The 26594-nt window shown below is 39.1% G+C and overlaps 1 protein-coding gene across 2 annotated transcripts in view; it reads left to right on the top strand.

Moving 5' to 3' along the window:
* The window catches only part of IL15 (interleukin 15), a 157741-nt gene extending 131389 nt beyond the window's left edge, over positions 1-26352 (top strand). The window contains exons 1-7 of one of the 2 annotated variants that reach the window (XM_036763939.1): positions 11934-12077; positions 12320-12424; positions 16780-16886; positions 19219-19306; positions 19537-19581; positions 23529-23666; positions 25649-26352. In XM_036763939.1, the coding sequence (XP_036619834.1) occupies positions 12422-12424; positions 16780-16886; positions 19219-19306; positions 19537-19581; positions 23529-23666; positions 25649-25759 (492 nt within the window). In that variant the 5' untranslated portion in view covers positions 11934-12077; positions 12320-12421 and the 3' untranslated portion in view covers positions 25760-26352. Of the gene's footprint in view, positions 1-11933; positions 12078-12319; positions 12425-16779; positions 16887-19218; positions 19307-19536; positions 19582-23528; positions 23667-25648 lie in introns of those variants that run through there. The other variant, XM_036763938.1, reaches the window with a different exon arrangement.
* Positions 26353-26594: the final 242 nt, after the last annotated feature.

Raw genomic sequence — 26594 nt, 5'->3', positions numbered from 1 at the left:
TTCGTCTCTGCCATCTGTCACTTTTTACAAGTCTTCACATATTTGGTTTAATTTTTCACATTCATTGTTCACTATGGCATGATTTTTTCATTGCATTCATGGATACAATTTCTTTAACTGTTTCCCAATCATTGATTAAATAGTGTGGGTCCAGCTATTGACTTGCACATAATGATGCAATGAGTAAAAAAAAAAAGTGAGCTCTTTCTTACTGTCTTGAAATTCATAGCATAAATTTACTTAGTAATGGGACCATTGAATCTGAGTATTAAAAAGGTAGTGACTTTTTAATATAAGTTCCAAATTGTTTTCCAGAATAGTTAGAGCAATTCATTGCTCTACCAACAGTCAATTAGCATTTCTGTCTTTTCCATAACTTCTCCAGTGCCCAAATTTTCAGATTTTATTATCTTCATCAACTTAATGAGGATTAATTTCTACCTTAGAGATGTTTTGATCTACAATTCTCTCATGATGAGTGATTTTAAAGATTTTTTTCAGATGGCTATTAATAGTTAATATCTCTTTTTGGGGAAAATTCTTTTGTTCATATTCTTTGATTATTTGTCTAACACTTAATGGCTTTTTTTTAACCCTAAGTAAAAGAAGAATGCCTTTATTACAGATAGGAAAAGGACTAACAGTATTTAGCAATGATACATAAACCTATATTACTTAGCTGGAATTTAATCGCATTTCAACAAACAAGAGTTAGTGGCTCCTAATCATATAGGTTAATGCCAGTTCCTTGTAGATTTTGAATATAAGGCTCTGGTCAAAGATATTTAATTCAAACACTTGTCCAAAAAAAATTTGGGCTTTCTTTCTTATTTTAGCTCCATTGATTTATTTGTGCAAAGGACAGATGTGGCCAGAAAATTCTATGTTCAGTTCTGGGGATCACGTATTAGGAAGGACATGTATAATCTTAAAGCATCCAGAGAAGGGAAAAAAAGATGGTAAAGGCCCTGTGTTGATGTGATTTGAGGATCATTTGAAAGCTAGGGGGATGTTCTGCCTGGAGAAGAAAAGACTTAGGGAACATGATAACTATCTTTAAGGATCTGATGAACTATGAAGTTGAAGCTGAATTAGATTTATTCTGTTTTTTCCTAACGACAAAACTAGGAGGAAGAGTTGAGAATTTCAGGAAGGTGAGTATAGTCTTGATGTCAAGAAAAATTTCCTAACATCGGGCGTTATCCCTAAGTGGAAAAAAAAACTTCCTGAGGATGTAGTAGATTCTCCTTTATTGTTGGTCTTCAAACAAAGCCCAGGTGACTACTTGCTAGGTGTACTGTGGAAGGGATTCTTTTTGTGAGATGGATTAGATAATAGAATCTCTGAGGTCTCTTGTAAGTCTACCATTCTGGGGTTCTGTAAAACTACATTTTGTCTCTTGTAACTCTCTAGCCATGCTTAGATTGTGAATTTCTCCCTTATTCACACTTGTGAGAGGTCTAACTACTTTCCTGAAAAATTTTAATTGTGTTTAAAAAAACACACCACAAAACTCTTTTATCCCTTTGGATTTATGATGATACATGCTTGGTAAGATGCTGGTCTACACCCATCTTTCACCAAGCTGATACTTTTCAGGTAGTTTTAGATGATTGAGATTACAATCTGCTGTGGAGTATGAGAGGGCATGTTATTTAAGTGCTCATGTGGAGGAATTGGCCTTGACAACAAGAAGGGCTATCTCGTTGGCAGAGAATTAATGGAGAGAGTGAGAGAGGATGCCCAGGGGCTTTGAGATATTTTTCTTCCTAAAATTTCTTCCTGGGTTCCATTGGTACTATGACTAATTTTTCTATATTCATTTGATAGTCTGCTACTTAACCTATTATCTGGAAGAGTACTTGCTAACACTGGTCCTAGAGACAGAGTAGGAATATTTCCTGCCCTACCCCCCACCCGCACCCCCCATCACTTTCATATCTCCCCTTACTTCCTCGATTCAACAGATTTCCTCTTTAAAGTAAAGTCTACTCAACCAAAATTATGATGGCTTTGGTATACCAAACTCGAGATCATTCTCAAGAGGGTCTAGAAGGTGGAGGACAAGGTAGAGTTAAAGGGATTAATTACTGGGTCCAGACAAGGGGAGACATGTGAAGTAGAGCTGGGGTAATGAGAAAATATCAAAAAATTGAGGGATTGGAGGTCTCAGTGGGGGCAAAGAATAGGTTACAGAGGGCGGGGCACAGGGAGAGGTGGAATGATGGGAGGTTTTGGTTAGATAGGGATATCAACGTTTCTAGTTAGGGAAATGAAACCCTTGTGGGCAATGGTGAGATCTAGTGGATGGATCCCTTCTGTGTGGCTGAGGTGGGATTTATGAAGGCTGAGGAATCGGAAGGTTTGGGACAGAGGTGGGGAACCTGCAGCCTCGAGGCCATTTGTGGTCCTCTAGGTTCTCAAGTGCATCCCTTTGACTGAATCCAAACTTCACACACCAAATCACAGGTTCCCCACCCCTGAAGGAATTTGGTGCAAATCTACATGAATAATAAAGTCCCTCTTATAAGGGCAGGAGTTAGGAAGGGGAGGAAAGGAAGATAGTGAAGCAGAAGCTGAACTCGAGGGAGGAATTGAGAATGATCTGGAGTTTGTTATACTAAAGCCACTATAACTTGAGTTGAGTGAAAAATTTTGATGGAGTAAACTTTAAAGAGGAAATTTGCTGAATCGAGGAAGTAAGTGGAGATATGAAAGGGCATGGGTGGGGGTAAGGCAGGGAGTATGCCTACTCTGTCTCTAGGACCAGTGAGTGAAGTGTTAGTAAGTGCCCTTCCAGATAATTAATAGGTTAAGTAGCAGACTATCAAATGAATATAGAAAAATTAGTAGCAGTACTAATGGAACCCAGGAGGGAATTTTAGGAAGAAAAGTAGCATTTAAAATGTAGATAGCACAGTAGATAGAGTGCTGGACTTGGAGTCAGGAAGACTTGAGTTTGAATCTTGTTTCAGATACTAGCTGTGTGTCCTTACTCAAGTCATTTAACCTGACAGCCTCAACTTGCTCATCTGTAACATGGAAATAATAGTAATCCTTGCCTCACAAGGCTATTATAGCCAATAAGGTAACAGGTGGAGAATACTCTAGCTAATGCAAAAATAAGGACCTTATACTAATCTAAGGTATTAGAAAAAGTGTTCATTTATGTCAAAAAATGCATCAACTCCAAATCGGATGCTATAGAAAGAAGGTCATATAATTGCTTCTATAGCCCTTAGTAATAAGCTATTTAACAGTCCTCATCCCAAGTGATATTATCTAATGTATTTGGAGTCAGTGTTTCAATATAGAATATTTTCAGTCCAGGGATTAAAATGTTGAGTACTATATATTCATCAAACTTCTACTACTCATATGTTGAAGCTGTGCTCTTCCACCATTGAATGCCAGCAGAAGTGCAGGATACCCGTTGCCCCAGGTAATTTGGGTCAGGTTCATCTAGGTGTGTGCTGGTAAATGTTTAACAGCCAGCTCTCCAGAAGGGGAGGAAAACTTATAAACATGACATGGTTTTAAGTTTAATCTTCAGTATTAATACTTTTCTCCATGGTTTTCTTAATCAACAGAACAATAAATGAAACCCGGATTTCTGAGGGAGAAATGCTCATAGGAGCTGGCTGCAGCATGTCCCTGGCTGATTCCATGTAGAGAGGGAAAAATCTGCCATAGTTGGACCATCTAGTAAACTATAGCATGGTCTTTATTCAAGGTCCCCACCAGAACACCAGTTGCTTTTAGCCTGTTCAGGAGACATCTGGTAATAGATTCCTTAGATGGTTGACACCTCCTCTTCTCCCACGTCTGACTCCAGTAGCTTCTTATTACCTCTGAGGTCAAATGTAAAGTCCACTGTCTGGCATTTAAAACTCTTCACACCCTGGCCTCTTCCTACCTTTTCAGCCTTCTTAGATTCTATACCACTGGGCATTCCACCATCTTGACCTATGTGCTGTTTCTCAGACATTATCCCCTATTTTTTTCAATCGTTGGCCTTACGCAGTCTTTTCCCCAGGGATGCTTGGAATGCTTTCCTTCCCAACCTCTAAATCAGACTTGCTGGCTTCCGTAAAGATACCTCCTGCACTACCTGCTCCAGGAGGTCTTTCCTATTTCCTCCAGCTGCTTGTGCCATTTCCCTGTAGGTTATCCTCCATGTGCTCTGTCTCCCTCCATTAGAATGTAGGCTCCCTGAGAGCAGACACTATTTCTCTTTTTTTATTTTTTTCTTCACTATTTTTCTTTGTATCTTTAGTTCTTACATAGTATCTGGCACAAAATAAACATTTAATAAATGCTTATTGATTGATCAATTAAAAATTTCTGCCCCCCCAATTACATGGAACCCTTTTTAGTTTTAGAATCTGGAATTTCTAATTCAAGATTGTTGAAAACCTAGCTTTCATTTTTCTGCTTACTTACATTGTCCTGTTTCTATCCCTCCCAGATAAGAATATTAATTCTTTTCTGTATTAGACCCATAATTCTTTTCTATCTGGTTGGTACATTGGAAAGAGCATTGGATAGGAAGTCAGAGGACCTAAGTCCAAGTCCCAAATCTGCCAGTTACTACTATAGATATAGTCATTTTCTATCTCCAGGTCTCAGTACTTTTGTCTATAAAATTAGGGGGATTGAAATTAAGGAACTCTAAGGAATCCTTCTGGCTCCAAAGCTTTGATCCTAGGAATGCTTTCCAGAAAGCCCAAATTAATCAATCAATCACCCAAGTTTTTATTCATACATGTACCGGGCTCTATGGTAAGGCCCTGAGCATACAAATACAGTAAACGAAACAATCCTTAATCAGAAGGGGAGACAACAAGTATACATGTAAGTATATATAGAATAAATATAAAGAGAATGAATAGAAAAAGATACAAGGTAGTTGGAGAAGGAAAACACCAGCATTGCTGGGGAAGGTAAGAAAAAACTTCATGTAGAAAGGAATGTTTGGGCTGTATATTGAAAAAAAGAGAGGGATTCTATGAGACTGGGCTATGGAAGAAGTTTATTCCAGGCATGGGACGTGGCCAGGGCAAAAACATAGAAACAAGAGATGGAGTGAAGAAAAGAGAGATGGCCAGTTTGGCTGGGTCACAGAGTGTGGGAAGAGGGCAACGTCCAATGAATCTGAAAGGGTAGGTTGGCACAAGATTGTATAGGGCTTTAAAATCAAAACAAAAAACAGCTATTAAAAATTTTTGAGCAAGAAAATAACATGAGCAGATTGGAATTTAAGAAAAATCATTTTGGTAACAGTTTAAAATTTTGACTGGAAGAGAGGCTTCAAGAAAATTAAGAGGCCATTGTCATAATCTGGGTGAGAGGTAATAAGGTCTTGAACTAAGGTAGTAGCTCTGCGAGTAGAGAGAGAAGGGGGTCATGTGCGGGAGATGGTGTGGAGGTAGAAAGAAGATTTAGCAGCTAATTGGATGTATGGAGTGAGGGAGAGAGAATAGTTGAGGATACCACTATGGTTACAAACCTGGGAGACTAGAAGAATGGCAGTGACTTCAACCAAAATGGAGAAGTTTGGGGAATGAGTGGACTTAGGGGGAAAGAGAATGAGTTCTGTTTTGGAAGTGTTGAAATTGAGGCACCTCCAAGACAATCGGTTTGAAATGTTCAATAGGCAATTTGTAATTCAGGACTAAAGCTCAAGGGAGAGTCTGGGACTGGATAATCACCTGTAAGTCATCTGCATAAATATGCTAATTAGATCTATTGGAACCGAGGAGGTTCCTAAGAATGAGAATGTAGAGAGAGAAGAGATGGCTTATATATGTTGCAGAGTTGTTTGTTTTTTTTTTCTTTTTTACATTTCTACATATTTCCCCACTGAGTCATCAGATGCAAAACTGTCAGATTGCCAAGCATAAGTTCTCCTTTCTCCTAAGCTATCTTTCCAGTTTGATCTCTTGCTGGAATTTGGACCCAGCTCTTCTTGCCCATAAATACATGATGTGTGTATGTGTATAATTTTAATCTCTTTATGCCTTACTTCTGATTCCTTTCAGGTGTTCAAATATTTACGACTAGATCCGGGAATAATTTGCTATGATTAGATGGACAATCCAATTCAATCTAAATCATTCATTCACATTGACACACATAGTTAATTCAATCTCTCTCACTCTGAAAATGAGATAAAATGGAAAAGGCAGTGAAGTTGAATCTTGGCTGCCACTTTTGTGACTTTGAACAAGTCACTTCACTTTTCTGGGCCTCAGTTTCTTCATTTGTCAACTGGGGGCATTGTTCTTAATCCCCACCCCCCCCCCAAGATGCACTTAGTCCATGATCCTATGATTCAGAAATGTTCCTTCTACCCTTCTGAACCCTTTACCCCTATCTTTGCTACTTTGCAGAGGTTAAAGCCACAGTGCCAAATCGAAGGGGAAAAACAGGGTAGGAACATGTCCCCAGAGGCTCTTTTCATATCAAAAGCTGGCATATTTCACTTTTCCTGAAACCACTTTTCTAAGCCTGTCATAAATGGAAGCAGAAAAATCACAGTTCAACATTGAGTGTGACTAAACATTCCATAACCTTTCCATAACCTTTGGCTTAGCAATTCAGTTACTGGGGTTATTTCTCAGAGAAGTCAGGGGCAGGAAAAAAAGGTGGTTTTTATATGTACTGTGTGTGTGTGTATGTATATGCATGTATGTATACACATGTATGCTTACATATATATGTGTGTATATATACATATAATGAGGCATATAGTGTAATGATTGCTCAGTGGTTAGAGCACTGGACCTGGAGTCAGGAAGACCCAAGTTCAAATCCAGCCTCAGGCATTTACTAGCTGTGTGACCCTGGGCAAGTCACTTAACCACTATGTTTGCCTTAATCTACTGGAGAAGGAAATGGCAAACCATTCCAGTATCTTTGCTAAGAACGCCCCATGGACAGTATTGGCTTGTATGGTCCATTGGGTCACAAAGAGTTGGACACAACTTAAACAATTCATATATATATATATATATATATATATATATATATATATGTACACATACATATATATAATATAAAATATGTAATATTTATATATTACATGTATATGGTATATGAGAATATGATTATATGTATGCACACATATATAAAATACCTTTGCATATGTTCATTTGTATACACATATACATATGTTTATATGTCTGTATATTAATAGTCCTCTTTGTAGTAGAAAAGAACTAGAAACAAAGGTGCCCTTTGGATGGGGAATGTCTGGCAACACAATGACATGTGAAGGTAATGGAATAATTTAATAAAACAAGAAATGACAAATATGAGAAACTCACAGAAACATTAGAAGATTTGTGTAAATGAATGCCAAGTGAAAGTAGAAGCAGCAAAAACAAGAAGCAAAGCAACCCTGACTTTGAGTGTGTAAATGAGATCACAAACAGGAATTTGAACTGTGTGTAACTGAAAAGCTAATGAAGGTTCTGGAGAACAGAGAGAGAACCATGGCACCCCCTCCCAGCAGAGAGGCAAGAGACAACTAAGATAGGGCACTGTATACATCATCAGCTGAAGTCACCATATGGAGTGGCTTTCTTGTGTTTCTTTTTTCTCAAGAGATGATTCAATCTGCAGGGGGGTTGGGTCTGAAGTGACTTTGCTATCAAGTCATTTCAACTTTGTGAAGACAGAAGGCATTAATAAAATGTTTTTAAAAATAAAATCATTTAAAATAGAGTAGGGTTAAAAATGTACCATGGTATGACAGCTTAGAACATATGGTAGATCTTAAGATCTTAATATCTCAGTAAACTGGTGGATTCTCTGAGGAATAGAATGTCCTAGATAGAATATGAAAATACAGAAGAGGCACAAGAACACACACAAAAAAAGGTGGGGTGAGGGAAGAAACAGCAAAACTGAAGTTTTTTTCTTTTTTCGGTATGCCTGCAAGTGAAAATAAAAAGATGCCATCTAGCAAACAAAGAGAAACCAAATAAGTGGTTAATGACTGGAGATCAGTTCATTCAATTTTTTTTACATGGAGATAATGCAATATTCCTATGCTATTAGAAAGAGCAAATATGAAGAATTCATAGAAACATGGGAAGATTTACATGAAGTAAGACAGAGTGAAGGAAGCAGAACCAGGGAAACAATTTATACAATAACTGCGAAAATGTAAATGGAAAGGACAAAAAAAACCTCAAAGCTGAATATTGTATAATTTTAATGGCTAAGAGAAGAGTTGAAAAAAAAAGTGCATCTCTTTCCTTTCATCTCAGGAGTGGCTGACTATGAGTGAGGAATATTATGCAAATAGTCAGCTGTAGCTAATGTGTTGATTGGTTTTGCTGAAATGATTTTTTTTCTCTTTTAAAAATCTTTATTTCAAGAAATGCCTTTTTTTTTGCTTAGAATAGGGAAGGAGATAGAAATATGTATTATAAAAACAAAAAAAGTATTTTTTTCAATTATCAAGTATTTATTTTTTCTCCCTTCTACCTCTCCACATCCCCTCGCCCCTGCCAAAAAAAAAGAAGAAACAATTGTAACGAGTAAGCGTTGTCAAACAGAAAAATTCCCATATTGGGCCATGATGAAAAATATGACTTATTCTTGTTTCATCACTTCTCTATCATTTCAATGGTTCTCTGAGGCATTGTTGATAATTGTGTTGATAAGAATTCTTAAGACTTTTAAAATTGTTTTTATAATGTCGATGCCATAGTGTGTTATTGTTCTGCTCACTTTACTCAAAATAAATTTGTACTTGTCTTTCTAGTTTCTCTGATGCCATCTTTCTTAAATTCTTAAGGCACAGTAGTATTCCATTATAGTTATATGCCAGAATTTGTACAGTCATTCCTCAATTGATGGGTTCCCAGTTGTTTCCTATAACAAAGAAAGCTACTACAGTTTTGTATTCATGGGTCCTTTTCCTCTTTCTTTCATTTATGTGAGAAGTACTTCTAGTAATGGTACTGCCAAGTCATAGTCTATATACTGTTTAGTTATTTTTGGAGCATAATTTCAAATTGATTTCTAGCTGGCTATATCAATTCAGAATTCCAGCAGTGTATCAATATGCCTGTTTTCCCAAAGCACCAATCATATTAGTCATTCCAGAAATACTCCAGGCAGAGGTGGGTCCTATCTATACTTACCTGATACATTGCCCGCTCACTCAGTCTTTGAATCAAAACCACCTGGAAGTAGCAAAAGTGTCCATCTTGATTTAACTTGCGCCCTAAGAACAATGAAAAAGGAGTTTTTAAATGGTTAAAAACCAGTTGCCAAAACAGTGTTGTTATTGTTTTGCAAATCACTGCAATCTCTGGTTAATTGTCATGTGGTTTCATAATTTCTGGGTTAGTCCCTCCTGTATTACTTTTGTTCTCCTCGAAAGAGAAGCAGTAGACCTCATTCATCAAGTGCAATATTGGACATACCTGGAGTCAAGAAAACCTTGGCTTAAAGCCTACCTCAGATACTTAGTGAGTCAATAAGCATTTTTAAGTGCCTATTGGGTGCTAAGCTCTGTGCTATGCTCTGTGGATACAAAGTAAGGCAAAAGACAATTCCTGCCATTGAGTTACAGTCTAATTGAGGAGACAACCTGAAAACTATGTACAAACAAAATACAGACGAGATAAATAGGAAACAATCAACCAAGCAAAGGGACTAGCTTTAAGGAGGATCAGCATAAAAGGTGGGATTTTACCTGGGACTTGAAAGAAGTGAGGGAAGCCAGGAGGGAAAGATAAGGAGAGGGAGAATGCCAGGCATGGGGTACAGCCAATGGAAATTCAAGGAGTCAGGAGATAAGAATGCTTTGTGCTAGGAACAGCAAGGAAGTCATTGGATTTGGACAAAAGAGTACTAAGATTGGGGGTAGGAGGGCTTTGAATGTCAAACAAAATTTTTGTTTGATCCTGGAAATGTTAGGGAGCCACTGGGGTTGATTGAAAAGGGAGATTGGCATGATCAGACCTGCACTTTAGGAAGATTACTTTGACAGCTGTGTGGTGGATGGACAGGCTTGAAGCAGGGAGACCAACCAGCAGAGGCTAAGGTGATGAGGGCCTGCATCAGGGTGGTGGTTGTGTCAGAGGAGAGAAGGGAGTTTAGATGTTACAGAGGTAAAATTGACAGAACTTGGTAACAGATCATATATGGGAAATGAGAAAGACAGTGAAGAGTCAAGGGTGGCACCTAGATGGTGAACCTGGGTTACTGGGAGGATGGTGGGAAGTTAGGATGAAGGAAGCATCTGGGAGGAAAGATAATGAGTTCAGTTTTGGATGTGTTGAGTTTAAGGACATCCAGTTGGATATGCAAGTCTAGAGTATACAAGGGGCTGGGTAAGTCACTTAAGAAACACCAGTATAGAGGTGATAATTAGATCCATGGCAGCTTATGAGATCAAGTGAAAAAGGAGAAGAGAGGCCAGGACAGAACCTTTTTGGGGGTTTCCATATAGTTAGTGGGCATAACCTGGGTGAAGATCCACAAAAAGAGACTGAGTGGTCAGGTAACAAGAGAGACAAAAACCTAGAGTAAAGAAGGAATCAAGAAGAGGGTGATTAACTGTGTCATAAACTATAGAGAGGTCAAGAAGAATGATCAATGAAAAATGGCCATTTGATTTGGCAATTAAAAGATCTCTGGTAACTGGAGAGAGCAATTTCAGTTGAATGATGAGATTAGAAGCCAGACTGTGGAGTGAGTAAGAAAGGAAATGAGGTTTTAAGGGAGAGGTGGAATGACAATAGACTGCAATCATATAATGGAATTTCAGAGTTCCTGAACATAGAAGTGGTACATTTGTGGTTGATGCCAAGAGCGTATCCATGGCAAAGTGGGGTGGGGGTAGAGGGATAGGTAGTGTGAAATAAATTGAGGAGCCATGAGAGTACAGTGTTCAAAGGGGTATCAATATGTATATTTAAGTCTCCTTGAATGAGGGCAGGAATTCAAGAATGGAGGAAGACTGTGAGTCAGGCAGTAATCTAATTGAGCTCATAAGAGGAGTGTCTTGGAGGTTGGCAGAAATCAGCTCCCCAAATCTTGGTTGGGTGGTACGTATGGATTGAGTGTACCTCAAAGGAGGAGAAGTGACTGAGTGATGGTGGCAGATGGAGAGCCTGGATTCACAATATGGTGCAGGGAGTATTCCAACTCCCCTACCATAACCAAGGAGTCAGAAGACTAATTGATAGTGCAACCAGTGCTAGAAAAGGTGGCCAAGGATGGCTGTGTCCTCAGGAGGAGACAGTCTTGGTGAGAGCCCAAAGATGGGGTTAGTAAAGGATGGAGAATATGGTTTCAATGATGATGGCAGTAGGTCCACAACTGGGAAATGTAGGTTGGTTGGTTGTGGTCCTTCATTGTGGAAGAGAACCAAAATGACATCACTATGTTAGAGTCAAGTTATAGTGTACCCCGCTGTGACTGATCAAACCAATATGAGCTCAGGATGCTCTACCACAGGTTGGGCATAAGTAAATAGTCCATGTGAACATTGGGGTGGATTCTTTAAATTTGTACATTTCACATTTCTTTTGAGTTACTTCAATTCTGCTTTGCTCACAGAGCACAGGACCTTCTCTGATGAGGACCATGCTGGGAGGTCCTGTGCCAGTGTCTCCCATGTCGCCAATCAATTCCAAAGTTAAGAGAGACTTTGTACGTGTCCTTGTATTGCTTCTTTTGACCACCATTTGAGTGCTTGCTCTGGGGAAGTTCTCAATAAAATAGCCTTTCAGACAAGCATACCATTTGGAATTTGAACAATGTGGGCCAGCCCATTGTAGTTGTGTTTTCTGTGGTCGAGAATGGAGTTTGTTAATCATTGATGAATGAATTCAGGTAGGTTGTCAACATCCCTAGGACTTTGACCTTTGGGTAGAGTCAGTTAAACTCTATGGAGTCCAGTTTCCTCATCTGTAAAAGGCAAGCATTGGACTTGATGACTTATAAGGTCTCTTCCAGCTTAAATCTAGGATTCTATCCTTTGCTCTGTGCGGACATAGTTTTCAGGAACCCAGGATCATTATACCCCAAGGAAATCTGCAGGTTTCCAGGTATGCCAAAATAGTCCTCATAGCAGTCTGTGATGACACAGTCTAGAAACAGCATGTATGTATGCCCATCAGTTGGGGAATTGCTGTTTAAAAAAAGTAACATATTAATGTATTGTTATCTTGCCACATTGGGATGCCTCTATCCTGATTGGAATTCACCTTTCCTAGACCATTATTTCAGGAAAACTCCAGCCACCCCTTCTCACTTTATTCCCTACTCTCTGCCCTTCTTTTCCTCTCAGACCCTTCTGGAACTATGCTTGAATGAACTCTGCAATTGTTCTTTCAAAACACTCATCATTCCTATAACTTTTGGGATCAGAATACTTCTTCTTGATCTTTGTATGGTAAGTCGTGCCTCCATTAGAATGGAAACTCCTTGAGGTCAGGAACTGGCTTTACTTTTGTGTTTGTATTCCCAGCACTTAGTGCAGAGCTTGGCTTATTTCATTCATTCATTCAAACATAGAAGCATTGTTTTACTGATATTCCTGAAGATTGTGGCTGCATCGGAGCATATAATTCCTTTTGCCCTCACTTTAACTTCCCAGCCTGCAGAAGTGGTTAGCAGCAATAGCAAATAGTGTCCTCCACAAGTTTTGTCCTCTGAAAGCTTGTTAAAACCAGTTGTAAGAGCTATGCATGCCCTGGAGCAAAATTTTCAGCAAATAGAATGTAGTGTAATTCTGTTCACATCTCTTCACCTGCCCTTAGCAAGCTGTCATAGGTTTAGCCTGGCTGCTTATGATAATGGCAGCCCACCATGGAGGAAATTAAGCAGAGAAAAAAAAAATAACCTTGCATTATCATCCTCAACATTGGGGATAGGGGAGTATGTGTAAAGAAACATTATGAGCTAAATCTGATAACAATTATTTAGCACAGGTGGCTGGTGGTGAAGCTCAAATGCGTTAATCTATGGGAAAGCATCTTCATGAGAGTAAAGCGGTTTAAATTATGAGCTGTTATTATTATGAGCAATCAGGGTTTTGTCCAAGAAGAAAAATAGCTGTGTGGTTGCTGAGAAAAACACTAGGAGAGCTGGCCAGACCTATAATATAATCCTACCAGCAAGATTTTCCTGGGGACATATAGCCATGTTTTTCTGGAAGCTTTGCATAGCCTGAAGACAAAACATGGCCACATTATTGCCATCTAACAGGGATATACCCTAAAGGGAGAGGGTTACAATTCTTCCCCATGTTTTCCTCTCCCTGATTTCAAGGACATCAAAATATCTCTATCACACATAGAGTGGCTGAGGATAGGAATTATATTGGCATCGTTCTTTTGGCAAGGAGGAACACAAATACTTTTCGATAATTAGGATGCTTAGCATATCCCAACATGCCCTTATAACTGCTCCCATCTTATTGGGAGTTCTGGGTTAATCATTTTAAGTGAAAGTTGATTTGCTTCTATATGTCTCTTTTATTATTGATTAAATTCATTCTAAGTAACTTCCATGAATTTAATAGGTGGCTCTCTAAAAGCATTTCTATTCCATTCTTTGGCATTCTCACGTCTGGAGACAGAATTACACTTAATTTTTTTTTTTTTTGGAAAATTGTATTAATTACAGTTAGAAATCTTTCACACAGAAAATTTATGAATTCAAAAAGAGATAAAACAGATGCAGAACAGATGTGTATAGGTAGTCACTACTCTGAAAATATAAACAAATAAAAATGTTAATTTAGGGTAAAGAATGGGGCCACCAGCAAACTGTGGGCAGCTGCTTTCATGGATTTAAATTTGTTCTTAAAGTAACAAAGAAAACTAGAGTAAATAGTGATTGATGACAATTAAGGCAATTGTGGGCTTTATTTTCTCTTTAGACTTCCTCCAGATGATATTTTATACTAAAAGTAACAGACAAACAATAAATTAGTGTTTAATATTTATACTATCATTCTACATAATATTGTTTAACATGGAAGGTGTAATCAAGAGACAAAGTCTTGTGCTTTCTTAACTCAGTTACCCCATCTAATTCTCCTACCATTATTTACCTGGTGTCAACCTTCTGAATCGTAGGAATAGTGCTTCGGAAAACTTAAATAGTTTAAAGAGGGTGTATGCTGTGAAAAATTAACTATCACATGATGACAAATGACATACTTTATCACATACTGATAGGACCAGACCTATGATTTTATGGGTAAAGGAATCTCCTGGATAAGGAAGCTCTATCAATGGAGTAATTCCTTTCTCTGCAACTTGTAGTCATACCTTATTCTAGGAATGTTAAATTTGACATTCTTATGTCAATACCTGTCTACCTGCTTTTACTTACACTAACCCTTACTGGCTTCTTTAGATGCTACTAGGTTCACAGAGTGTCAGCATAGGCTAACAGATAAATCCACCCACAAATACAAATTTCAGCTAAGGAGGTAAGGAAAAGAGAAGTTGAACTTGTGTGATTTTACACAATCTCTCCATAGTTTCGTGGCCTGAATTGTTCATTTTCAGGGCAAATGCATTAAAAGTAAAACAAACTCGCACTCATCTGACCATTATTTTCACTGAAACAAAAATAAATGTAGAAAACTTGTTGACTTTAATTTATGCCTAGAATAAGGTATGACTGTAAGTTGACGAAAGCAAATGTCTATAAGGTTAATGAGGAATAAGATCTTCCCCACCCATCAACAGACCACAGGTGGAGCCCATTAAGGGAAGCTTGCTTGCTGTAGGAAGCTTTACAAAGATTTTGTTGTTTTCTAATTAGGCTTTGAGCCTAAAGAGTATATATTCTGAGAGGTGAGCTTTTGACTTGGGGGCTGGCTTATGAGAAAGATGTTGTGATTCTCTAGTCAAGACTCTGAGTGGCCATATGCTCAGAGCTCCCCAACTCCTCAGAGTTAAAGGCTCCCTCGATTCAGTGGTTGATTCAGGCAGTAGAACCATGTCTGTTGGTCTTTACTATTCTTTCTTCACTATTCTTTGTATTTTTTCCTATGTAATTAAAGAAGATCATTGACCCCTTTTAAGTTGCTTTCCTTAGTAAAGCAGATCTAAGAACCTGCACTAGCAGCCATCCCGGGTGTGCCAGTTTGGGTTGCCGTTATAGTCTGAGGCTGGATTTGCACTCAGGTCTTCCTGACTCCAGGCCCGGCGCTCTATCCACTATACCAATTGGCTGTGCCCCTTGGTCACACAAGACTGAAGATTTTGGACCTGACCTGGGACTCATTATTTACCATCTGATTTAGAACTTTTCCCACTTTTACAATTTAAATCCTCCCCTACATGGGGCATTTCACCTTTCAATGGGACATCCAATCAATTATCTCCCTTTTCCCAGTAGAATAGAAACTCCCTGATGGTAGCTTGGTGGTGCAGTGGATACAATGCCACGCCTGGAGTCAGGAAGACTTCTTCCTGAGTTCAAATCTGCCTTCTGACACATACTAGCTGTGTGACCCTGGGCAAGTCACTTAACTCTGCCTCAGTTTCGTCATCTGTAAAATGAGCTGGAGAAGGAAATGGCAAACCACAACAGTATTATTGTCAAGAAAACCCCAAATGGGGTCATGAAGAGTCAGGCATGACTGAAAATGATTGAATAACAAGAAGAAACTCCATTAGAACAGGGACTTTTCTCTCTTTGGTCTTCATTTCATAACAGAATAAAGGTATTTACTAAAATGCTTATTGGGTTGTATGACCTTTAGGAAGTCATTTTCACCTCACTGAGCTTCAGTTTCCTTATCTGTAAATGAGGCTAATTAGATTTGCAGAGCATTTCAAGGAGTAAATTACATAATGTCTGTAAAATTTGCCAGGATTTTCTAAGTCACTACTGTGAGAGTTTTTGTTTGTAGATTCCAGGGCAATCAGATCTTTAAAACCTAGAAGGCTGCATGGACTCTCAGCAGTCAGGGAGGGCAGTATCACACAGTCAAAATGATACAGGCCTTGCAGACCTGCCTTTGATCTAAGCTGTGTTCCTTCCCACCTTTGTGACCTTGGGGAGATCACTTAACTTCTCTAGGCCTCAGTTCCTTGTGTTGTGAAAAGAGGGGGTTGGACCAGATGAACTCAGGTCCCTTCCAGGGCCAGATCCATGAAGGTTTAATTATCTGTATGTGAATTCTTTGTTTTGTGAATCAGCTATCTATAGAAGAGAGTTGCTTTTCATCTGCCTCTTTCTACCTTTAGTCAATTATGCTTCTAGAGAAGAGTATTACAGCTGACCTAAGCAGAGTGTAATTACGAAGGTTCAAGTCTTGTAAGAAATAAATAAGCAAAAGAATGAATACACAAATGAGTGGATGTGTTACTAGTAGCTTGGGGATTGTTTATGCCCCTTCTAATGCCTCTTAGAGGCAGCTGGATGGCACAGCTGATAGAGCTCTGGGCCTGCGATCAGGAAGACGTAGGTTAAATATAGCCTCAGGCACTTACTAGCTGTGTGATCCTGGGAAAGTCACTTGTCTGCCTCAGTTTCTTCAACTATAAAAAGGAGATAATAAAAGTACCTACCTCCTAGGGTTGTTATGAGGATCATAAAAGTGTTTGGCTCATAGTAGGAACTTAATAGATCTTTCCTATTAGTGCCAGTAAAGCAAATGAACCATAATGAATTAAGAAAAACAGCTATTTTGTATACAGAACTAAAGTAGAATACTATGGTATGTCACCTTTCAAAGAATGAACACCACTCAAATAACCTTTGTCTAATTATGTTTTTCAGAAATCAAACTTAAGGAGCACGCACATCCAGTGCTACCTGTGCCTCATTTTAAATAGCCATTTCTTTACTTTTTTGACTGAAGCCGGAACACATTTCTTCATCCTCAGGTAACAGACTCTGTGATCATGACTGTGTGCAGAAATGTTCACTTCTGCTTCATTCGGCCAGCTCAAACTCTGGGCATTTTGGTACAAAACTATACTTTAAAGGGAAAGGCACATAACCACTCATTCATTTCCTTCCTTTGACTACATCTGGGATGAAGGAGGTGGGGTGTGTGTGTGAGAATCTAGACCTGTGATTTCATCCTCATGAGAAACACCCAGTGGGGAAACACCCTCTATCGGTGCACATCCAAAACTAGTCTACAATTTACAATCTTAGAAAGTTGCCGAAGGCAACAGCAGCAGGCCCTCAATCCAAACCTTCCTAAAGTGGCTTTGTATCCTCTATGCTAGCGGTGTCAGACTCAGGCTGGTGGCAGGCCTCAGGTAGCTGGCAAAATTCCCAAGTGGACTCCAAACAGATTAAAGCATAATTCAGAAATGTCGAACAAAATACATAAAAATACACCCCTGACAATGTTATTTAATATATAGTTTCCTAGATCAACATATAGCCTGCAGGAATCCCTTCCTATTTGAGTCTGATACCCCTACTCTAGACCATGTTACTTCTCATGAGGAGGTCTAATCCCAAATAAACTGGATCCCATTGGTACTTCCCTCTGCCCAGCCTCTAGCATACATATTCTTAAGGAATGCCTCTCTTGGTTTGTTTTTTTTGGGGGGTGGGGGGGGGGATGGAAATGAGGCAGAATGGAATTGAAGCAAGTGGATGGTGTGGTGTAGTGAATAGTGAACTAGCCAGGAAGCTCTGGGTTCAAGTCCTATCTCTGACAATATGACTCTGGGCAAGGCACCTAAACTCCCAAGGAAACTCTCTGAAGACTCAAAGTTACAGAGGAATTGATGATCTGCATTGATAGAAGGAGCTGTCTTGCCACTAATTCCCCATATCAATGAGGAAACAGAGTTTAATTATATTATTCCCTGCTACTACATCCTCATTTGCCCCTGCAGATCACTGACTCTGATTGTGAGGTTTTTCTCCTTTCCTTTTTTTTTTTGTTGTTGTTGTTTCCAAAAGTATTTTTTTGTTTTCTGCTCCCGGTCTTCTCCTAGGGTGGCATATTCTCTAACCCGAATGTCTGACAGTCCATTTTAACCTGTAACAAACATCACCAGAAGGGTAACAGAGTCAGATTTTAGAGAGGAAAAAAAAAAGGGATGAGCTGCCATCTCTTATTCCTTTTGGCAAGGCCCAACAGGATTGGGCTAGACTCCTCTTGTAGAGAATTCCCTAAAATCGGCTGTTACTCCTGCCTCTTTTATCTTAGATAAGGCACTTCAGAGGCCATTTAACAAACCCACTTATTTTACAGATGAAGAACCTGAGACCAGGAAAAAAATTAAGTGACCTTAGCCAAGGTCACACAGGTGACTCACATTCAAAATATACAGGTCTTTCCACTTTGGAATATGAGCCTTCCTACATTTTAAGGGGAATGAGTTCATTTGGTCACTGTCTCTGTATTTAAACTCAGGCCTAACTAAATCTGAATAGGTGATTTTTAAATTTCTGGTAGACCAGCATTGGTGCTATCTATAAAAGATGGATTTGTCAAGCAGATTTAATGGTGAACTCATGATTTAAGGGTGTCTGTTTAACTTGCTTAAAAGATCAAATTATTTTTAAGAGGACTTACCTGGCAGTGCTATGAAGATGGATGTTTGTTGTTGCTGTTCAGTTGTTTCTATCATATCTGACTCTTCATGACCCAATTTGGGGTTTTCTTGGCAAAGATACCAGAGTGGTTTGCCATTTTCTTCTCCAGCTCATTTTACAAATGAGGAAACTGAGGCAAACAGGGTTAAGTGACTTGTCCAGAGTCATATAGCTAGAGATTATCTGAAACCAAATTTGAACTCAGAAAGATGAGTCATCCTGATTCCAGGCCTGGCACTCTATCCCTGGTGCCATCTAATCGCCCTATGAAAACAACTACCAAAATGCTTTTTTTTTTTTTAGCTTTTCACTGGGCGAGAAGTCTTATCAATGAATTTGATTGTATTATTCATACTTGCAACTTCATTAGTGCCTGTATGATTTTATCTGAGCCCATGATCCTCTGATTCCATGATTTGATTGTATTATTCATACTTGCAACTTCATTAGTGCCTGTATGATTTTATCTGAGCCCATGATCCTCTGATTCCATGATTTGATTGTATTATTCATACTTGCAACTTCATTAGTGCCTGTATGATTTTATCTGAGCCCATGATCCTCTGATTCCATGTTCTCTTCCTATTAGTACCTGACTAATACCAGAATCATGCTGGTGCAGAAAGGCCTCATAATTTGGTTTTGTTTCAGCTGTATCAGTGCCCATCTGCCTAAAACCGAAGCTTCTAACTGGCAGGATGTCATAAGTGATTTGGAATACATTCAACTTCTCATCCGAGTAAGTATTGGTTTTCCCATCCTTTCCCTGGGTTAACCACCTTTACCTGTATAACATTGGAGAGTCACTGGGAGTCCTCTTTTCTGGGTAGTCAATGGATGAAGTTGGTACATGACCCAAACATGGGAATGTAAGGGCTCCATTAAGCAGGTTCTGATTGGTAAATTAATACTTTTGCTAGCTGTTTTCATCCTCCAACTTTTCATGTATATAATTTTCTTTCCTTTTAGGATTTAGATATTGATACTACTCTGTATACTGAAAGCAATGCCCATGTGAGTACATTTACCACATTTTTTTTGGTCATAATTATTGTGCTGTTCAATTGCTGGAGGCCTGAAGAGGGAATTTTCTTAGAATCACAGAAAATTATCACTGGAAAGGACCAAACCCTGTGAGGGTCCTGTGAAAGAACTGGAATGTACTTAGCCTAGAGAAGATTTGGGGAGAGGGGAGGGCATATATATCATTAAGGCAGAATTCATGACTTCAAAGATAACCATGAATGTGCCTGAATGGTCCAGAATCACAGGATATAAGGAATTCTCTAAGTAGAAGGCAAAGCATTTACTGAAACTCAAAAGTAGCAGACCCATGGACCAGTGTCCCCAGTTCTTCATTCTGGCAAGAACTTTCCAAAACCAGTATGCCCATCTCCCAATAGTGACCAGGAAGCCACAGAAAAACATTGTGGCAGCAAGCCAAGACATACTGGTGCTTTCCCCACCCCCCCCCACCCAATGCCAAGGCCCTCCAGTAAAACCACTCACTGGCCTCAAGCCCCTGCTCGGCACTCTCTGGTCTCCACGAGGGTCAGTCATGCCTTTTGTAGTGCCTGCCACTCTCGCTGCTATCTCCAAGCTGTGTTCCAGCTAGCTGACTGCTTCCTCTGTCCTTCAGCTCTTAACTGCTCTCTCCAACTGCCTCTTAGCTCTGCTCCAACCATTCAGTAAGCTCTTCTCACCACAGACTTCCATTGGCTGCAGTCCTAGCCACTCCCCCCAGGACCCTGAGAGCCCCACCCCCAAAGCCCACTCAAATGGACAGAGAAGATCTTCCCATTCACTGATTGCCTCTATAGCATGATAGCTGTCTTCAAAAATTTAGAAGCTGTTATGTGGAAGAGGGGCTAGCTTTGCTCTGCTTGACTTCAGAGAACAGAACTAGGTATAATGGGTGAAATTGCAGATAAGCATATGCTACTTCCATAGAAGGCAAAACTTCTTAATAATGAGAGATGTCTAAAGGTGGAATGGGCAACTTTGAGGGATAATTAATGAGTCCCCATTATTGAATTTCTGACAATCAGAGGTTAGATGACTTCGGAGTCCAACCAGGTCCCTTCCCCCGATTTTCCTTGCAACCCTGATATTCTGTGATTAAGATCATACAATCATACAACGCAAAGCCCTCATTTTTCAAGGCCTAGTGATATTAAGTTAATGTTATGAATAGACTAGGACTTGGGTCTCCTGATTCTCTGCTACAGTCCCTACGTTTTCCCCTTACCCACATCCAGAAAACTATCACCCCAGAGCTGGCTTAGAAACAACGTTGTGACACACACTTGTTTTTGCATGTCTCTTGAATGTACCCTTGGGTATATGATTACTGACCCTGTGGACCCACCTTCTTCTCTGTGACATATGCTAGCCTAGTTCTTCCTGAATCTGTCTCCAGGGCCAGTTCAGGCTGAGTCCACTTTCCTGAACAGAATAAAGAGAAACAGACTTAAAGAATCAGACTCACTCTGAGAAGACAGAAAAGGAGTTGGATCTTCCAGGACTTATAATGAATTTAGCTGATGCTATATGATTCACATCTCACTTTTCAATGTGTTCCTCTGTAGTCAGTACATTTTTAAATTAAAAATATTATTAAAAGGTCTCCATGGACTCTTGTTCATAGGATGCTGACAGGATAAAAAGCAAACAATCCTCCCATTCCAAACAAACAGTCTATCAGTGTGCCAAGGACCTCTGATTGGACTGTATAAACCATCAATGCAAATCAAAATGTCTTAGGTAGATAGCTGAAACTCACAGTTTCAGATTCATAGGATCATATCATCATAGATAGGATCTTATAACCCTCTCATTTTGCAGATCAGGAGACAGACACAGAGTGGGTAACAGGACTTTACCTTGGTCACACAGTTAATTAGTGTCAGAAGCAAAATTTGAACACAAGTCTTTCTGACTCCACGCCTAGCCCTATATTTATTATACAATGCTTCCTTTCTCAGAAAGAAACCGGGGAGGCCAAAAAAGAAAAAAAAAGCATATCAAACCATAGTAAGACTATCCTTCACCTTTTTTGAGACCTTTTTCTTTGTAATAGAAGGAAAAATAGAAGTCATTGTTAGAAAATATATTAAGGTCAGGCAAATTACATTACCGGTTATATGACTTACCCTCCACAGAATCCCATGGCTAACACAGCCAGGCTTTCATTATGCATCCACATCAACTCTCTTACTTTCTGTAAATTGAGCAAATTCATGCATTAATGAGATGGTCTCTTCCTCTCTTACAAATAAAACAAAAATCCTGCCTATTACCAGTTGTATAAACCAAGCAACAAATCTATAAACTGATTACTTTTTTCAAAAGCCTAAAAAGAAGCATTTTGACCCTGCTTAATTGGACTGAAATTAACCTGAGGCACATCTGATTTCTCCCATGTTTCTGGGTTTAAAACAGTCACTCTCCCCTTTTCATTTACTCTCTAGAAGACACTGTGTTTATGAGTGAATTTATGATTGGACTTTCCATCAACAGTATCCTAATCCGAATCTTTTTGGCTATGTCAATCCTTGCCAACAGCAGGAACATGGATTTTTTTTTATATAGTTACCAATTCAGAGCCTCTTGCAAAAATTTCAGAGAAAGGTCCTCATTATTTGGAAAATGAGCTGATCTCTAGTCTCCCAGCCAACTAGAGCACTATTTGGGTAGTGCTGGTCATCTTCCTTGCCCCAAGTCTGGCTTGCCTTGTACTTTTATACTTTCTCCATGCAGACTACATGAATAGTTAACCATCAACAAGCTGAGAAATTGTTTTTAGTGGTTCTTGCCAGTCTCAGGGGCTTAGTTCAAGAGGATTTTGCTTGTTTAGACATTCTTCCTTGAATGAGTCAGACCACTGAAGAGGCACTCTGGGTTCCAACATTTTCTATCTGGTCCTCAGAGTCTTTCCCCTTCTGAAAGCAAAACAAAAAATCTTCCATTTATATAAATGCTTTATACCTTTTCAAGGTACTTCCACCAGAGCATTCATGTGATCCTTCCAGTACCTCTGAGAAATGGGTAGAAGGCACTCTCCATTTTTGCCTGTAGGGAAAGAGACTCTGGTTCAAATCCTGCATCTGACTATTCCTGTGTGACAAGAGGCAAATCACTTCATCTGTAAAATGGCAGGGCAGCTACACTAGATGACTTCTAATGTCCCTTCTAGATTTAATCATTGAGCCTAGGAAGTTGCATAGGCAGATTTCATATAATTATAGATTTTGTGACTTGCCTATGATCAGATGGGTAATGAATGGCAGGGCCAGGATTCAAACCCAGGACCTCTGACTCCAGTTTTAGCCCTTTCCCCCCACTGAACACAAGAAACATTTCCTAATGATCAGAGTAGTCCAAAACGAATAACCCACTGGCTACTTCCAGACGTAAGGAGTTCCTTTAGGAGGGGATGGAAGATTTCATGTAGAGCTCCTCCTCCTGCCTTCCTCTTCATAGGGAATACTGTAGAAAGAGATTGCCATTGAGATCCAGGTTGCCTCTGAGGTTCCTTCCAACTATGAGATTCCATGAGTATAAGAAGGGTTTTGACTACATAACTTCTTCCTGACTACATAACTTCTTCCAACTTTAAATCCTATGATTCTCTTAAGGGACTGGTTAAAGGGAGAATGAGTGGGAGAACTAGAACCAGAATACAGGTCTGCTAGTAGAAAATGTTCCCCATGGACCAACACATGGCTGGCCTAGATTAGGAATGCTCCTGAATGTAGGGTTTTTTGGTTTTCTATCGGAGTATAAACTCTTTACGTTACCTGCGCTTCATAGATGTAACTAACATCTTGGAGCAAGACACTTCCTTAGGAAATGTTTGGATAGAATGAGTTTTGGGTCCAAAATTTTAAAATATGAAATTATATAGTGAAAAAAAGCAATGAATTCTTGTAAAGGCAGTTCTTTTTCAATTCTGCTTCTAGCCAAGTTGTAAAATCACCATGATGGGATGCTTCCTTCTGGAGCTTCGTGTGATTTCCTATGAATGTAATAATATCAAAATCAGTGAAACAGTAGAAAATATCATCATCATTGCCAATCACACATTATCATCAAACAGGGTGAGTTTTCTCTGTACTGGTAAAATTAAAATATGATGTAGCTTTGTTTTTTGTCTGTTTTTATTTTTTAGTAGATATATTTGTTTTTGCATCACCTGCATTTTCCCCTTTATTTCTACTCTTCTGTCCCTCTCAGCGAGCAACTCTTTATAAAAAAGAATTTAAAAAAAAAAGGAAGGAGAGAAAAAAATGAGCAGAACCAAAACCACGTTGAAAAAATATGTCGTATGTCTTATTTCACATCCGTGAACCTCAACCTTTGCAAAGAAGCAGGGATTAAAGAGCTTCTTAAAACTTTTTGGTTAGATTGCTTGGGAGGGAACCTGATCCAGGCAAATAGACAGTCTGGTGATCTGGAGCCTTCCCCGAATAAGCAAAGAGCTCAAGGACTTTGGCTACAACGAGGAGACATCACTAACTCTATTCTGATTTAATGGAACCTATTCCAGTTCACACACAACTCCTAGATCATATTCATTGTATTTGAGACAGATTGAGTGGAGACTTTCCAGATATCATTTGAACACAGATTATGGGTTACATTCAATTTTAAGGAAAAAAAAATAGGGAGAACCTAAAATTGGGCCATTCAATCAACAAGCTTTTATTAAGCACTTAGTATGTGCCAGACTCTGTGCTATAGAAACAAAGAATGAGATACAACTTCTGATCTCAAGGAATTTACATACTAGGATGATTAATAAAACTTACTCTTTGTACTCTGCTCTAGAACAGAGGTTCCCAAACTTATTTGGCCTATCACCCCCTTTTCAAAAAAAATTACTCAGTGCCCCCCCTGGAAATTTTTAATTCTCTAACAGGTTTTTTTTTAAATTTTCATCATTTCAAAAATATATAATATTTTTAAATGATGTGTCTTTAATAATTTATTGACAAATGTATGGGTTTTTTCTGTATTGAAGTTTTGATGATACAGTATTGTGTCATATAACCATACAGTATCATATTGTAAGCAAGTCATTACATGCATATTCCTGCCAATGCATGCTGTACTTCCCGACATGCTTGCCTGTCAACACTTGCTTGTTAAGACCTGTCAGCAGACTTGACAACTGATGCGTTAGAACTTGCATTTTGTGTGTATTTGTAAAATAATGTAATCACTTTAACTCTGTTACACAACAGATGAAACATGTATGAATGGTTTTTCAAAATTCTTCTCTTCTTTCCTTATGCTCCCACCACCCCCTTATTTTTATTCAACTCCCTCCAATTGCACTCAAGGCTATACTGTCCCCGCCACCATTGTTCCATTGCCCTTCGAGGGGTGGTATCAGCCACTTTGGGAACCTCTGTCTAGAATAATTCACGGAATTATAGAATTGGACATGATTTCAGAGTCATTCAGTCCCCTTATTTTATAGGTAAAGGAGCTGAAAACTAAAGAGCTTTAACCTGAATTCTAAAGTCACCAAGTACCTTGCTCTGTGTTAACAAAAAGCAAACGGGCCCTGCCTTCAAGGAGCTTACTTTCTAACCAGGGCAATAGAGAACATGTACACAGATTATAAAGTATTGTAAAAGTTAATACAGTAATTTGCAAAGGAGAAAAGTTCTGACAAAAAGAGGTTGGGGGATGGATCAGGGAAGGCCTCTTGTCCTTTGAATAAACAAAGATCTCTAGAAGGTGGAGCCTTCTAGGCAGTTAATGCTTTCCATCGAATTAGTAACTTCTTGAGGGTAGAGACTGTATTGTTTTTAATTTGGTATCTCAACTGTCTGAACAGGGCCTTGCAAAGAAAAGGCACTTCTGTTTTTTTGTTGTTGTTTTTGTTACAACCTTTATCAATAGCGAAAGAAAAAAAAAAACCATAGTCCCTTCTTGTATCCTCTGGAAGCTCTACCCAAGAGACTCATGGGCATCTCAAGTTCTTGGCACAATGCTCAATTGATAGGATACTCCCAGGAAAGGGGATGGAGTCTTACCTTGAGATTTTTTTTTTTGTCTTTTCCTTTGGCAGAACATCGCCGAATCAGGATGCAAAGAATGTGAGGAACTGGAGGAAAAAAGTGTTAGAGAATTTTTACAGAGCTTCATACGCATAGTCCAGTCATTTATCGGCACATCTTAACGTTATTTGCTGCCCTTTCGTCGATTCTGTCAGTGAAAACTTTGTGTGAACTTCTGGGGCAGGGACTCATCTCCAAGAGCCACCAGAATTCATCTTTCTGTCGAGATAATGATCAAGACCATGGAATTAATTTCCATCACAGAACAAAGATGGAAAATGAACCGACAAGTATCTCGTGACCTCTTTTGTCTTTTTCTTTTTAATTTATTATTGAAACTCTACAATGTCCTACGATTAGTTTTAAGTTGCATCCTAAATGACATGGCCTTTTGGCCCTGAATTAGGTCTCCCATTTAAAGAACAGATGTATTTGAACAAGATCTTTAGGAAGAGATGAAATAGGGATGGTTAGGTGGTGCAGAAGATGGAGCACCAGCCCTGGAGTCAGAAAGACTTGAGCTCAAATTTGACCTCAGGAACTTACTAGCAGTGTGAGTCTCTTAACCCTGAATGCCTCCAATAAAATAAAATAAGATAGCAGCAAGGTACAGTGAAAGAGTGCTGAATTTGGAGGAAAAGAACATGAGTTCAAATCCTGCTTCTAATACTTGGTACCTGTATCACCTGGGGCAAGTTACCTAACCTTTCTGGGTTGTTTCAATTTCCTCAATTGTAAAAGGAGCTTGTTAGACAAGATGATATTAGCTAGCATTCACATAGAGCTTTGAGGTTTATAAAACACTTTGCAAACATCATCTTGTTTTATCCCTACAACAACCCTGGGAGGTAGATGCTATTATAATCCACATTTTACAAATGAGGAAACTGAGGCAGATAGAAGTTAAATGATTTGCTGAGAGTCACATGGCTTAGGAAAAGGCCAGATTTGAAGGCT

Source organism: Trichosurus vulpecula, chromosome 6 (genome assembly GCF_011100635.1).
Source record: "Trichosurus vulpecula isolate mTriVul1 chromosome 6, mTriVul1.pri, whole genome shotgun sequence".
Taxonomy (NCBI): Eukaryota; Metazoa; Chordata; class Mammalia; order Diprotodontia; family Phalangeridae; genus Trichosurus; species Trichosurus vulpecula.
The sequence above is the reverse complement of the archived record's forward strand: the minus strand, read 5'-3'. Positions and strand labels throughout refer to the sequence as shown.